Raw genomic sequence first — 13,730 nt, 5'->3', positions numbered from 1 at the left:
GGTTTCAAATGACAATTGTCTCGTTAAATTTATTTGGCAACTTTTTTCAAATGATTTACGCTAGACACTGTATAAAAAATCATTGCAATTACGTACAACAAATGTTCATCAAATTGACAATAAATACATAAAATTGATTAGATGACAAAATACTGCAAAATTCAACAGATTTGACGGCAAAAATAACAAGGCCTCCTCTCAAATGTCAAAATTGAATGAAACATCAGGAAGCAAAACACCAAGAAATTGTGTGCCGCTCATAAGATGGATGTGTTGATGTGATACAAATTGATTGCATATATGATCAACTAAGGATTTTAAAAACAAAATAAACAAGATTTCGAGATCGGGAATTCGAAGCCATATTAGCAGTTGACCTAATTTGAATCAAGTTTAATGAAAAATTTAAAACGATATGCTTGAAAAATAAATAAACAACGAATAATAACAAATTAAAAATTTGAAAAAGAAAAAACAAATAGAACATAATATCGTAAAATGAAACTCAATAAAACATGCAAAAATTCTGATCAAATAAGCAAACTGTAGAAATATAAATAATTCAACTGACAATAAATAATTAGATAACAATTTTTTTTACATATTAAATAACAAGCGATAATAAACTCATGATTACAAAAGAACGAAGACTTTTAAATCAAGGAAAAAATCGTAAATGAAAAATACTAATATCAGCCAACAATCAAGCAATAGCCATCAATCATCTTCTGAATATTCATTAGCATCATCACTTTGACCATCCTCGCTAAACAAACGGTCGTCATCAGCATCTCGTGAATTTGAGGAAGGAGCCGCCATTGACAGATGTAGCAAGTCGGAAAGAGCGCCAGCGTCAGACAACTTCAACTTCTTCACTAATTTAAGAAGATTCTTTTTCGATTGATCACTAACATCTTCTCCATCATTTAACAATGGACTGGACAACTAAAACATAAAAAATGACTTTCAAAAATTGCTCAAATATATTTTTCTAAATTAGAAAACGAACTATAACAGAGGTGACAAAATAATAACAAAAATATAACTAACCAGCTGAGGGTTATTTATAAGAACAGGTCTGAGATTATCTTCGATGTGACGTTTGTAGCAAAAATTTGGAAATCTTGGCTTGTAGAGCACTTCATTCTCACCGCCAGTTTCACCTTCACCTTGTTTCCTCGAGTAGAAGCACGTACACCTAAGCGAATCCCACTCCAATCTGCGGACTGTTTGCATTAACATTTTGTCCCAACTACCAAATGAAATACTACATGCATTTGTAACTTTCACACTGAAGTGACATTCACACGGCACCACCGACACAATTTCAACTACTGCTACTAAAGCAAACGTCGATAATTAAAACGATACCAAATTAACATCATATTCCTTACAAGGGGGCATGTATGAGTTCTGTTGGGCTGAACAGAGATCGGCCAGACTGAACAGCATCCTTGCCCTTTGTTAAGATTTAAACAAAATATATATACACCATTTATACATATATATATATATATATATATATATATATATATATATATATATTTAACAGAAACAAATAAAATAAATAAAAGATAGTTAGAAATGAAAATGAAAAAAAAAAACCAAACAACAAATGAAAACAAATATGAACAACAAGTTCTAACGGTGAACAAATAAAATGTCTAAAATAAACAAATAGTTTTTCATGTTAATTTACAACAGTTCCAGTAAATCTTGCCTCCCTTGCAAAAATTTCAACAAAAATATGTGAAAACAGAACTGTAATTTAAAGAAAATAATGTATAAAAATCTCAAACACCGACCATAATTTGAATTTAGACGAATTTAGTAGAACTTGAGGTGCCAAAAAAATAAGAAAGGATGTCAGCCCAACAATACAGATTGATAGGTCATCATCCGAGTTGACATGAACAACTGCTGCTCTTACGAAACCTTCAAAGATTTCAACGTCAAATCTCCTGGTTCAAAGAATAACATATAATTAGTTGCTATAACTAACTTCTACATTTACAAAAGATGGCGAATAATAATAATTATTTGTTTATTTATCTTAAATTTTTAAAAATATTCATTCAAAAACAAGAACAGCATGTCGGCAACCGGAAGTCATCCTCTGCAAACCACTCCAGAACATGTTCAGCTGAATGGTCAACCGCCAATGAAAACACATAGACTGAAACACCTTGCAACAATGAAACGTTCCGTAAATATTTCAAGTGACGTCATCATATATTGATAATCAAACCGTCACAATCATCATTCATCGATAATGATATGAATAAAATCAATTTTTGGGCGAAATGATTTAGAGATAGATAAATACTATAACAAAGACGTTAAGACAACATTCACCTAATAATAACTTCTGATTCTTGTTAAGGCTGATTGTCTGCAGTAGTTTTTCTAGCGTCTCTATAGATTTTCGAAGAGGTGGTCTGTAGAAATTTCAAATTTTTAATGATTAAACATTTTTTTTATGTAACTAAAAAAAGTATGTTTTAGAGCAATGTACAAATATAGGCGCTCGTGTGTACATTTGAATTTTTATAGAATAAAAATAACTTTAAAGACGAAAAAGGTAAAATAAGATTTAGGAACGAGGGAGCCTGTAATGGTATGAATAAGAACCTGGTGATCTCCTTCAGCACCATGTAGACCTGTACGCTGCGGTAGGCATTCAGAATTGTACATTGAAATCTGTGTTTCGACGTGTTAATAATTAGACAGCTGTTATACCATTCATTCTACTTCATATGCGAAATTTTTTTTAAATAGTATTCACCGTTAAATAATTACTGTTTTAAACTAATTCTCTCTTAAAAATGGTATCAACGACAAACAGACAGCACATGGGCATGGGCATGAACCCACCACGCATAACATACATTGCGTATGATACGTGGGGATGTCTTTCCATTCAAACTCAGCCTCTGCAACATCAGGACTTTGATAAACAACCAAAAAACAACAACATAATGGTACATACTTGTCGGCAATTGCTTCCAAGGCCTGCAGATAGCCATGTGATATATCACCTCCCAGCAGAAGATGTTTGTTCTTTAAGAAAAACGCCAAGACAAACGACATTAAACTAGATACACAATCATTATTCAACCAGAGAGCTGAAGATAAGATGGATGTGATAAGTTCGTCATATTTTGAAGGGATGGCTGGTTTGCAGCTGTTGTTGCTGTTGGATGTTTTGAGGTGATGGGGAATGAGAATCTCCAGTAATATGCCTGTGATTAACACTGTTGGATCTGTAAACGATGTAGATAGTGCTGATTTAATTATGAAACTGATGTCAGTGACAAGGCTGTTGTTAACAGCGTGGAAGAGTTGCTAGAATTCACAATGATGTTGTGCTATCTAACGAAAAAAAAAACGAAGAAAAAAGTGAATCATCTTACATCTGTGCTCTCTGTGAAGCAGAACTTTCTGGAAGGCAGGCAAGAAGACCTCCTCAAACTTAGCAACAAGCGGCTGATCATAGTCGTTTACACTGATGATGCATAGCTGTCCAATGCATTCGTACAACGTCTGTATGTATTTTCTAGAATAATCTGCCGACTGCATGTTGAAGATGGATGATTAGATGGATGGATTGTTGGCTAAATGGATCAATAAATGTAGTGATAGAAAGAACAAAAAAATGGAGAGATGAATAAAAAGATGAATCCATGAATGAAGGATGGTGAAAATATTTATTAGAGAATGTTTTTTGAAATAACAATGGAAAATGAAATCAGTGTAACAAGAAGAATGCATGGCAGACACTTACATCAAAGCTTTCAACAATCTGACCAGCCAAGAATGTGGTCAGCCTTGTGTTTTGCAGCAATTCTTCGCATTGCAAGTTTGCAAATGTTACCTCAAGAACTTATTAATTAATTAATAAGCAAAAATTAATTAATCATAATAATTTTTAAAATTTATTTAATACATTTACATAACTCTTATATATATTTACATAAAAGCTTTTTTCAGCAACCTCAGTAACCTTCTTTTTTCAGTAACCTTTGCCATAATCTATATCACACACACACGCATACACACATGCTTACCTCCTAACATGTAGTCATTGTTAGCGTTTCCAGGCAGTATAGATAATGATTGGCAGACATGGTCACAGAGTGTGTCCAATCTTGATTTTAAACATTCCAGAGGAATTCTAGAGCAATGATGATATCAAAGATTTGGGTACTTAATAAAGAATTGTAATTGTAATCAGATAACATACAATCAATCAATCAATCTTCGTTTAGTGTCCAGAGACCCAGTTCCCCCGAGGTAGGACGAGGTCAGACACCATACACTTGAAAAAAGTAACAAAATCGATTGAAGTCCTAGACAATTAAATCATTAATTGATTAATTAATTAATGAAATCATTCAATTATTCCACCAAAGCTAACCCAACATCAGCGATAGCAGCTAACATCAATACCACCATCTGCAACACAACACCAACACCATCCACAGCCACAGCATCAAGAGCCAACAACAACAACAACACAAACATCAACCACAAACAACTTCCCACCACTAACAACAACAACAACAACCATCAGCCAACGACAGCAACTAACATGGGTTCATCATTCCCTTCATACTTCTGACCAAGAACCTCCTTGAGAACGAATGCGGCGGCTGTGACGACGGACAGATGATGACAACGACCTCGCATCTTGGAGCTGCCGTCATGGAAGCATCGATGGAGAGAGTTACAACGCGATAACAAATCTATCAACGGATCCAGACAGGAAATCAGCTGATCGACAGACTGCGTGAGTCACGTGACGGAAGATTATTACGGTGTGAGTCACGTGACGGAATGTAAATGGTGTAAACGTCATTCTATATGTGTAGAGTCAATAAAGAAAAAAAATTATCAACGTGTAATAGTAGAATGAGACTCAACTAAACAAACAAGCAAGCAAACAAGCAAGCAAACGCAGAGATTAACTATTTAGTACGAACGACAAAAAATATATAGTACAGAACCAGAACTAACAAAATGTTTCTTGAACCAATTTATAAAGGCCAAGGCGTCACACACGATGACGGGATGGTGCTCCATTGCTATGTCAAGATTTCAAATTATTCAATTATTCAGTTGAAATAAATTTTTGTTTTGATTTTATTAAAAACATCTAAAAAATACAGCTTAAATTTCATGGATGAATTTCAATTCTTTTGTTATTTGGTGCCTTTTAATTTTTTCCAACTATTCAAAATAATCAACGAATAAATTATTTAAATTTCTTTTCTTAATGATTCATGATGATCGTCAACATGTGACTGACTAGATTCCGACAGGTGCAGATTTATATTATTATATTATTAGATTATTCGCACATATTACGATTTTTGTTCAAATTATCCTTTGCACTCAAACTTGATTATGACAAAACAGAGAAGAGAGAGAAAAAGAGAAAGAGAGAGGAAGAGAGAGAGAAAAAGAGAGAAAGATTGTGACTAACGCTTTTTAATAATATCGTGAGCCTTGAGGTACAGGTCTTCCATGTCCCAGTCAAGTTTCACTTTATCATTTCTCTTAAATAAGAGGTTTTAATGCGTTATTGTTTCTATTAAAACATGAAATAAATAATTCAAATAGCCAGCCAATCAACCTATCAACCAAGCTGCCAATCAAACGACCAACCAACAACCAACCATCCAACCAGTCTATCAACCGACCGACCAACCGACCAGCCAACCAGCCAATTGGTCAAACAGTCAACAAACCAGCCATCCAATCAGACACCCACCCACCCATTCGTAGACTTCCGAGCCAGCATCGAGATGCATGCTCCTTATAAAGTTCCACATTAAATGCTGTTCGGCCAGCGATCCTTCTGTTAGCATCTAACGGAAATGAAGTTCAATCGTCATATACATTTCTAAAAATTACATCGATGTACAGCAGCAGTAAGAACCTTGCAATGATGATTGATGTGATCGTTGAATACGTGCGCTGCCGTTTCGGAGATACTCTCTCGCAAGTTGTACAAGTTCGACACCCAACAGAGAAACGCATTCATTCGCATGGAGGTTGAAAACTTTTTAATCACTGCGATTTTATTGAGAAAATGATTTTCAAATGTTACATCGAGTTCAGTTTAATATTTGAGACTCTCGAAAAGTTCTTAACTGCTGCCAGAAAATTATGACACAAACATTTTTAACACGTCAAAACTGCACAAAGAAAGATCAATGATTATTATTATCGACCTAGACAAATAGTAACCAGATTGAGGGATAAATTAACCTTAATGTAAGATATTAAAATAGAAAGGTTAATCTCGGCAATTGCATTTCTTTTATTGTGAAATACAGGACTATTCTTGGCCGCCATAGAATATTTCATTTCGAAAAGATTATATATGAAATAGATATAAAAGTATTTTAGAGTTGTAAGCTGTTTTTCAGGCATGTCTTGACGAAAATATATCAAAACGAAAACTACAATCGAAATAAATTTAAAAAACAAAATCCGACTCACGCTCGAAATAATTATCATCAAGCATTTGGTAGGCATAGTTCAGTGAGGTGTCAATTGTGTATTCGATTTCCAAACCTTGAATAACGACAACATTTCTGGTCAATTTTTTCCAAAATTTATCCACTAAAATAATAAATTATATCTAAAAAATTATTTTAAATAATTAACCATAAAAAACAAATTTTCTCTATAAAACTTTTTTTCAATAATTAACCATAAAAAAAAACAACCTAATAATGAAAAAAAATTATGATAATGAATTATATATGAGCCAGCATCTACTACTACCACGAACCTCCCAATCCCTTCAGTAGCACTTCAAATGTTTTCAAGAACATCTCTTCATCTACTTTCATCTTCTCCCAAGACATCAAGAAAATCTCGTGGACCAGTTCAGTTATTGCTTTGTACATCTGTATTTGTTACACGGGTTTAGTCGTTTGTTGAAAAAAAATTACATAGTTAATAAATATGAGTTAGAATTTCCTAGAGACAGATTATTGATAATAACCATTAACTATTAGTTTGATTAATTTATTTAAGTGAACAGTTGATGAAGAGATTGAGATGTGTATAAATAAATGTAAAAATGAAAAATTGAACATCAATTTATTTACTGAATATAAAAAATGATAAAACAACATATTTTTCAATGAATATAATAAACAACAACGCAACACAACCGAACAAAACAACAATCATACGACAACACTGATGAACAAGCACTCCACTTCACACCTGATCAAAAACTCCACCATGGCATGGCAGCCCGCCGGCACACTCAACAGCCATTTTGAACATTGAATGCAAATTTGTGAGGTCATGGAAACAAAGTTTTAAAGACAAGGGCTTCCAGAGTTTTAAAATTTCCAGTTTCACTGCTAGTTCATCTTTCTGAAATTTATACCACTAACGTAAATAACATTATAGCAGCACATCAACATATGTAACAACATAATGTAACACATGACAGCATACGTAACATATAATAGCATAGTAGTAAAGTAATTGATAGCATTATGGTTAGCATTACTGTATGGAGTAATACTAGATAGATCCATCCATTTAATGCTCCCCATAGTCAAAAGACCATAGAGGTCAGTAGCATTATCTTTTTTTCAAGAAACCCAGTCTGGACACGGCCCGCTTTTTTGCCATCCATATGTAATACGAAATTAATAAATAATAGTTGATGGATAAGATAACTAACGTCTGTAGAACTTCCTCTGAAGTATACGCCTGTGTACTGGAAGATCTGGACAAATATCTCATCAAAATAATCTGAAAAATTCTGGGTGGAAAAAAAACAATGGAAAAGAAAAAAAAAACCAACTCAATTTTAAAAATTCTTGAGTGCAAAAGATTTATTTCTTGATGTACTATATTTATTATTAATATCTATTTATATTTAAAAGTAAACAAATTACACATAAAAACCAGCAAACAAACAAACCACTGGAGTCAGAGCAGTGTAGAGTGATATGACTGAACGGGCCAGCTGCCATGACGTTTGCAACTGACCAATCGTTAACAACGGCTACAATTGTTTCATCAATTAATTCACCATTATGATGCAGTTACCCAAATTATGCAATTGCATATTAATGATTTAAAAAATTAACCAAACATGTTTGTAAAAAAAAACTTTCGTAAAACTGTAACTGGATGATGAAACAGAATAATTTTTTTTCAAAATAAATTTTTTAATTTTATTATTAAATTCATAATGAAACTAACTTCGAGCAAGACTAAACCAAATCCATAAAGAACTTCAATGGCCTCCATGCCTTTTTCGCTCATCTTATCATCCTCATAAGCACTAAGTTTTAAAGAAAAAATGGTTATAAGAAAAGTTTGTCTCGACAAACTAATTAATCAAATTTACACGTAAGTGTAGCAAGAATAATAGAATCAATCCAAATAAAATTAAAATTATAATATATTTTGTTATAATAAATATCATCTTTTAAAAAAATTATAAAAAAAATTTAATATTAAAAAAAAATTTTTTACTATTGGAGTAACACTGTTAAGGCGTCTACTGCATAACTGTTAACACCTGGGATGTCAGTTTTGATCTGATCATTGAAATAATCTATAAATGCGTAACAAATCCAGGGTTCGCCTGTCTTCTTTTCGTATGTGCATTTCAAAATATCTATAGCCTGGAATAAATCATCACAAAGGTTATATGATCATATTGATGCCTGGAATTGGCAAAACTAACATAGAGTAAACTTTCCTCTGAGGCATTTTTGTTAAAAAGTACTTTGTTCATTAACATCTCCACAAAGATGTTCTTACAAGTACCATCCTCTGAGATCTGATTTGGCTAATTTGGTGAAAAAATAAATGAAACCGTTTCAATAATCTCAAATTTTTCTGGATTTTTCTGATTTCAGAGCGAAGATATGTGGTTTAACAAGCAATATCAATTACTAATTTGTCTTCAATTATTAAGTAATGTTGTAGCAGATTTAATCAACCTGCTAATAATTAATTTTTAATTATAAAGAATTAAAAATTTAAATTCCAAAAAGAAGAGCAGGGTTAAACGTTTACTCTTTCAACTCTAATCTATAATACTCATAAATAATACTACTCATGATTTGTAATAATAAATTCATAAATTTTAATATAAAATTTAACATAAAAACAAATCAACTACTATCAAATGATAAAATTATTTTTTTTAAATGAAATAGAAATATAGAATAGAATAAGGCCAAAGATAATAAAATCTCTTATAAAAATAAATACTTTCAGCCAACTGCCAATAGCAACATGTTTGCAAACAGAAACTGCATTCATTCTTGTCTTCTCCTGGCAATCACCATTGAGGATGAATTCATCAATCAGAGTTGTGAACAGTTCATGCAAATCCACACATGAAACCAGCCATAGATCATTTTCACCTTAATAATTTAATTGAAGATCATTTAATTTAATTAATATTAATTAATAATTAACAATTAATACTTTAAAAAAAAATCAATGCATGTAATATAAAATGACATTATAAATTGGTAATCTCGGAGATGGCAAAGTGGTTTTTCCAGAAATATTTATTTATAGTCAACAGTTTAAAGAGACTCATGAGCTCCACCCACGGTGCAACTAATAAACTAAATACAGCCTGCATGTTCGTTGGTTAGCGACAGTATAATGTAAACAACCGAAATACTAAAAAAAGGAGAACTGCTTTTTGAGTAATTATTTTTAAAATGTTATTGAATTTAAAAAAAAATAAATAAAACGTAAAACGCTTGACAATGCAATTTACCCTTAAACGATTTCAAATCAAAATATAACCTGAATTTTATGCTTTGTACCCGTTGAGTACAAAAACTAAATAGATCTACCCACCGGTTATGAAGTAAAAATTTTTAAAAATAAGCGGTTTTTTAAAGAATTTTAATTTTTAAATGTTAATGACTTTAAAATTGAAAAACATGAATGAAAAACGTTCAACGAAGAAAAGAATAATTCATACAATATAATGTTATAGTTCAATTTCTAAAACTAAATAGATCTATCCGCCGATTATGAAGTAAAAATCATGGAATTATATAACTGGAAGCGCCCTACCAGCATTTTAACATTGAAAATTTTTTTCAACGGCAAGTTACCTCTGGAAGCAAGTTTCTAAAAATTAATTATTCATGCAAATTTTATCATCGCAGGCTTTATGGTCTTGTAATTTCATTACACGACCACAAACGCAAGTCATGCGTGACGCAAGCAACCCGTGTTGCATTGCCCAATTGATTGTATCGTTTGTATCACGAATTCTATCCATTAATTGGAAAGACGAAATGCCATGCAAAACAGGGTAATTCATTTTTTTGTTTAGACGCAACAAGAGCAGACGCGATTTGTTTTAAAAGTGAAACTATATTTTTAACAGATACATTTAAAATTTTGTTACACATTTTGTAATGTATCATATTTTTATAACTTTATTGAGGTTTTGTGGTTTTTCTAGTCAAACTTTTATTATAAGCTTTTATTATTTAGTTTTTAGTTGTACCGTGGGAGGAACTTATGAGTCATTTTAATAAAGTTTATTAAATATATAAAAAATTTATTATTTATAGTCAACAGTTTATTAAATAAACTGTTGACTATAAATAAATAGTGCTGGAAAAACCACTTTGCGAGATCTCTCCGAGATTACCTTATAAATTTTTATTAAAAATAAAAAAAATATATATTTATATAAAATAAAGTTAAAATTTAAAAAGTTGATTTATTTATTATTTTATTTAAGAAAGTATTTTTTAAAAAAATTAATAAAATAATATAAAAACCTGAGTATTTTTCAACGAAATGTGTTACGTTCGTAGATGAAGCCATCACCCTCGCTTAATTAAATTAATTAATTAATTTAAGTTAATTAGTTTATTTTAAATTAATAAATTAATCGCTCAGTTTCGCTTTTAAACGTGTTCAATTTCAGACTCATGCATACACATACACGATGTAAACTCCGATCCATGTTTCACTTTTAAATCTCAATGTACATGGTCAAAATAAAAAAAATTTGTAATTTATGTGACCATGGAGTTTATATGAAATTTTATATATATATATATATATATATATATATATATATATTTGTTTAGTACTATTGATTTAAATAATACTTATTCACACAAATAGCCTTGGTCTAGTCTTTCACTAAAAGAATTTTTTTTATTAATTATTATTTTAGTAGCAAAAAAACATTTATTTGAAGCGTATCGCTTTGTCTTTAAAGCCTGTATTTTTAATTTTGACTCAAAAATTGATGGAAATTCTTCGCTAAGAAATCTCCATCACTCTGACAACTTTTTGAAACTTCTGTTTTGCAATACTTTGTATTGGTTTGAAAATTGTTTAACAAATCAATCAAGGTTTCATAAAGTTTCCTTTTTTAAAAACTCTAAAACGTTGTCAATTTTAATCAAGTAAAATGTTTTTATAAATGTTCAAGCATTTCAAAAAACAATACCTCTCGATAAATTTGATGGAAAAATAATGTGTGAAGTATGCGTATGCTTCTCTAAAGAAAACCATTTACTCGCGTTAAGGATGACTGTAGAGATATCAATAAATTAAAAAAAAATACTTATACAATTTATCTCAGTATCTCTAATTGGATATTTCTTTTAACCTTTAAAATTTTTGTTCGTCATAGAAGTTCCTTTCGTTCATTAGAAACATATCAATTTTTAACATTCTCAGGGCCATAAAAAAAATTCGTCATTTTGTTTTTTTTTCTATAAAGTTATAGTAACGGTCTATTGCATAAATACCTAAGGGGATAACAACAATAAAATCAACAACGAACGCAATCGTTAGGAAAAGTATGTATTTATGTCTTCGATACCATGCTAAGCACCACTTCCGAAATCGAAGACGTCTACTCGAAGGTCTCATGTGCGAGTTGTCGTCATCCGGATAGTTGCGTAAAGGGATAATGTAACTAGAATCATAGTAGGATGGAGGTGGGAAATATCCAGGCAGGCCCCGAAGATCGTTTCTTTCTCCAGAGACCGTTTCCTGCTGCTCGTTCCTCACTCCAGTTGTTCGATATCTATCAATGATTTGAAATTATTTGAGTAACAAATGTGCTTCTGCATTTATTTGTTTATGACTGGCGTGTAATTTTATGTCTGTGTGTTTGTTGTTATTTTCAATCAAATTTTATTTTAAAACAATATTAACAAAATCCTCTTAAATATTTGTAGAGACAAACCTGCCAATTGTAGGACTGAAAAGTGAGTGCATAGAATTTCGCGCAGGTTCCGCCGCTGGATTTCTTGCAGGAGCAAAATCTAATTCACCCTCACTCCTCGCTCTTTGACTGAGAGGCGTCCTTCTCACAGTATTCAGGCTTAGTCTGCCTTCTAATCTATCCCATCTAACACAAATTTCAGTAAATTTTCATGTAAATGTAATTATGGCAAAAATGTTTTTCGCTGAAACACGCGGTAAACCTGTTAATTTGTGCAGTGTTCAACTCTGATTGAGAATATGTTGGAGGTGGCTGTGGTTGAGAATATGTTGTAGGTGGCTGTGGTTGAGAATATGTTAGAGGCAGTGTTGGACCAGCTGCGCGTCGTCTAACATTCGCTGTGTTCCGGTCAGTATAACTACCCATACTGCAGATACTAATTAATTTGCATCAAATAAAAATTGTATGTTTTATTTCAATAAGTATCTACTAACCAGTGATTAATTATCATAAATAACAGACAGATTCCAAAAATAACAAGTACCAGTAACAGTACTTTTTGAATAAAATTAAATAATTTTATGTTAAAAATTTTTTATAAGGGGTAGCTAAATTTCAAAAAGTTAGTAATCACTATTAAATTCAAGTCTTAATTTTTCGGTTTAGTGTGTGTCAGTAAAATATTTTCAGTGTTACAGCAAGATAAATCGCACTGACATCACAAAATAGGCCAAAGCTTTTTTGTAAAAGCTTCTTGGAGTAACGCTGCTGTCGATTAACTAAATTTTATTTCAGCTTAGTGTGTGTGTACCAACCAAGAAGACCGTACGTTATGAATGGCTGAATCCACAAACACATGTTTTGCTGTCAGTGAATTATTTTTCCTTCTGCTCAAGAAAAATAACATTTGTACCTTTTCGATGTTTTTTAAAACGAGTTCTTCAAATAATAAAAATTATTGCTCGAAATAAAAACAATTACAAAATTTGCCGATTAAATTCGCTTATAAATTTTCTGAGCAAATTTATCTCAATAAAGAAATTTAAATAATTTTAAATATAGAATCTACAAGATACGTAAATAAGTTTTACACTATAAATTGCCTAGTTAAGAGTAAAAATGATTAATTCAAATTAATTAAAATCTCGGTAAAATTAACGTTGAACGTTCAGCCCAAAAGGAAATATGGAGCAGGCTGAATAACTGGCAAGCACAATAACACACCTTGCCGGTGTACAAATATCAAATAAGACATTTGTTAACACAGTTGAATACACAATGTTTATTTACAGCTGAATTTGTTGTTTGTGTTGTTGCGTTATTAATACTGACCTGTTATCGAGCACCATTGAGCGCAATACAAGTGCAAAAATCATAATTACAAATACACACAACTTGGGTTTATTTGTCTCATATTGGCTTATGTATAAAAAATTGAAATATTCGTCCAATTTTTAAACACTATTTAAAAAAATGATTTTACTTTCTCTCTCATTTATTTTAA

General features: G+C 31.4%; 2 protein-coding genes across 2 annotated transcripts; both read right to left on the bottom strand.

Annotated features, from left to right (window-relative positions):
* Nucleotides 1-198: 198 nt before the first annotated feature.
* HELRODRAFT_189906 (hypothetical protein) lies at nt 199-1,452 on the bottom strand (the record flags this gene model as incomplete). The annotated part of the gene is made up of 4 exons (XM_009033238.1): nt 199-377; nt 777-945; nt 1,051-1,226; nt 1,395-1,452. The coding sequence occupies 4 exons, from the start codon at nt 1,450-1,452 to the stop codon at nt 199-201; spliced, it is 582 nt and encodes a 193-aa protein (XP_009031486.1).
* A 427-nt stretch (nt 1,453-1,879) lies between these two features.
* On the bottom strand, nt 1,880-13,386 carry HELRODRAFT_189905 (hypothetical protein). The gene is made up of 27 exons (XM_009033237.1): nt 13,208-13,386; nt 13,042-13,113; nt 12,721-12,781; nt 12,489-12,662; nt 12,248-12,412; nt 11,916-12,085; nt 9,268-9,422; nt 8,735-8,839; nt 8,521-8,672; nt 8,245-8,326; nt 7,961-8,044; nt 7,718-7,798; nt 7,246-7,416; nt 6,803-6,920; nt 6,508-6,630; nt 5,942-6,075; nt 5,790-5,870; nt 5,486-5,558; nt 5,017-5,084; nt 4,592-4,785; nt 4,068-4,174; nt 3,785-3,882; nt 3,414-3,573; nt 2,990-3,263; nt 2,632-2,700; nt 2,356-2,438; nt 1,880-2,185 (listed from the first exon to the last, which is right to left on the bottom strand). Exons 2-27 carry the CDS (start codon nt 13,082-13,084, stop codon nt 2,076-2,078), a joined length of 3,135 nt encoding a protein of 1,044 aa, XP_009031485.1. The 5' UTR covers nt 13,085-13,113; nt 13,208-13,386; the 3' UTR covers nt 1,880-2,075.
* Nucleotides 13,387-13,730: the final 344 nt, after the last annotated feature.

Source organism: Helobdella robusta (genome assembly GCF_000326865.2).
Source record: "Helobdella robusta unplaced genomic scaffold HELROscaffold_9, whole genome shotgun sequence".
Lineage (NCBI taxonomy): Eukaryota > Metazoa > Annelida > Clitellata > Rhynchobdellida > Glossiphoniidae > Helobdella > Helobdella robusta.
This window is presented reverse-complemented; position numbering and strand designations above follow the sequence as displayed.

Bases quoted from the DNA above. Each gene is read 5' to 3' on its own strand.
- HELRODRAFT_189905 (XM_009033237.1), bottom strand. From the start codon at position 13,084: ATGTGTTTGTGGATTCAGCCATTCATAACGTACGGTCTTCTTG. The intron at 6,921-7,245 runs GTGTGAAGTGGA...TAACAAATACAG, and splicing joins ATGGTGGAGTTTTTGATCAG to ATGTACAAAGCAATAACTGA. The intron at 2,439-2,631 runs GTTCTTATTCAT...AAATTTCTACAG, and splicing joins GTGCTGAAGGAGATCACCAG to ACCACCTCTTCGAAAATCTA.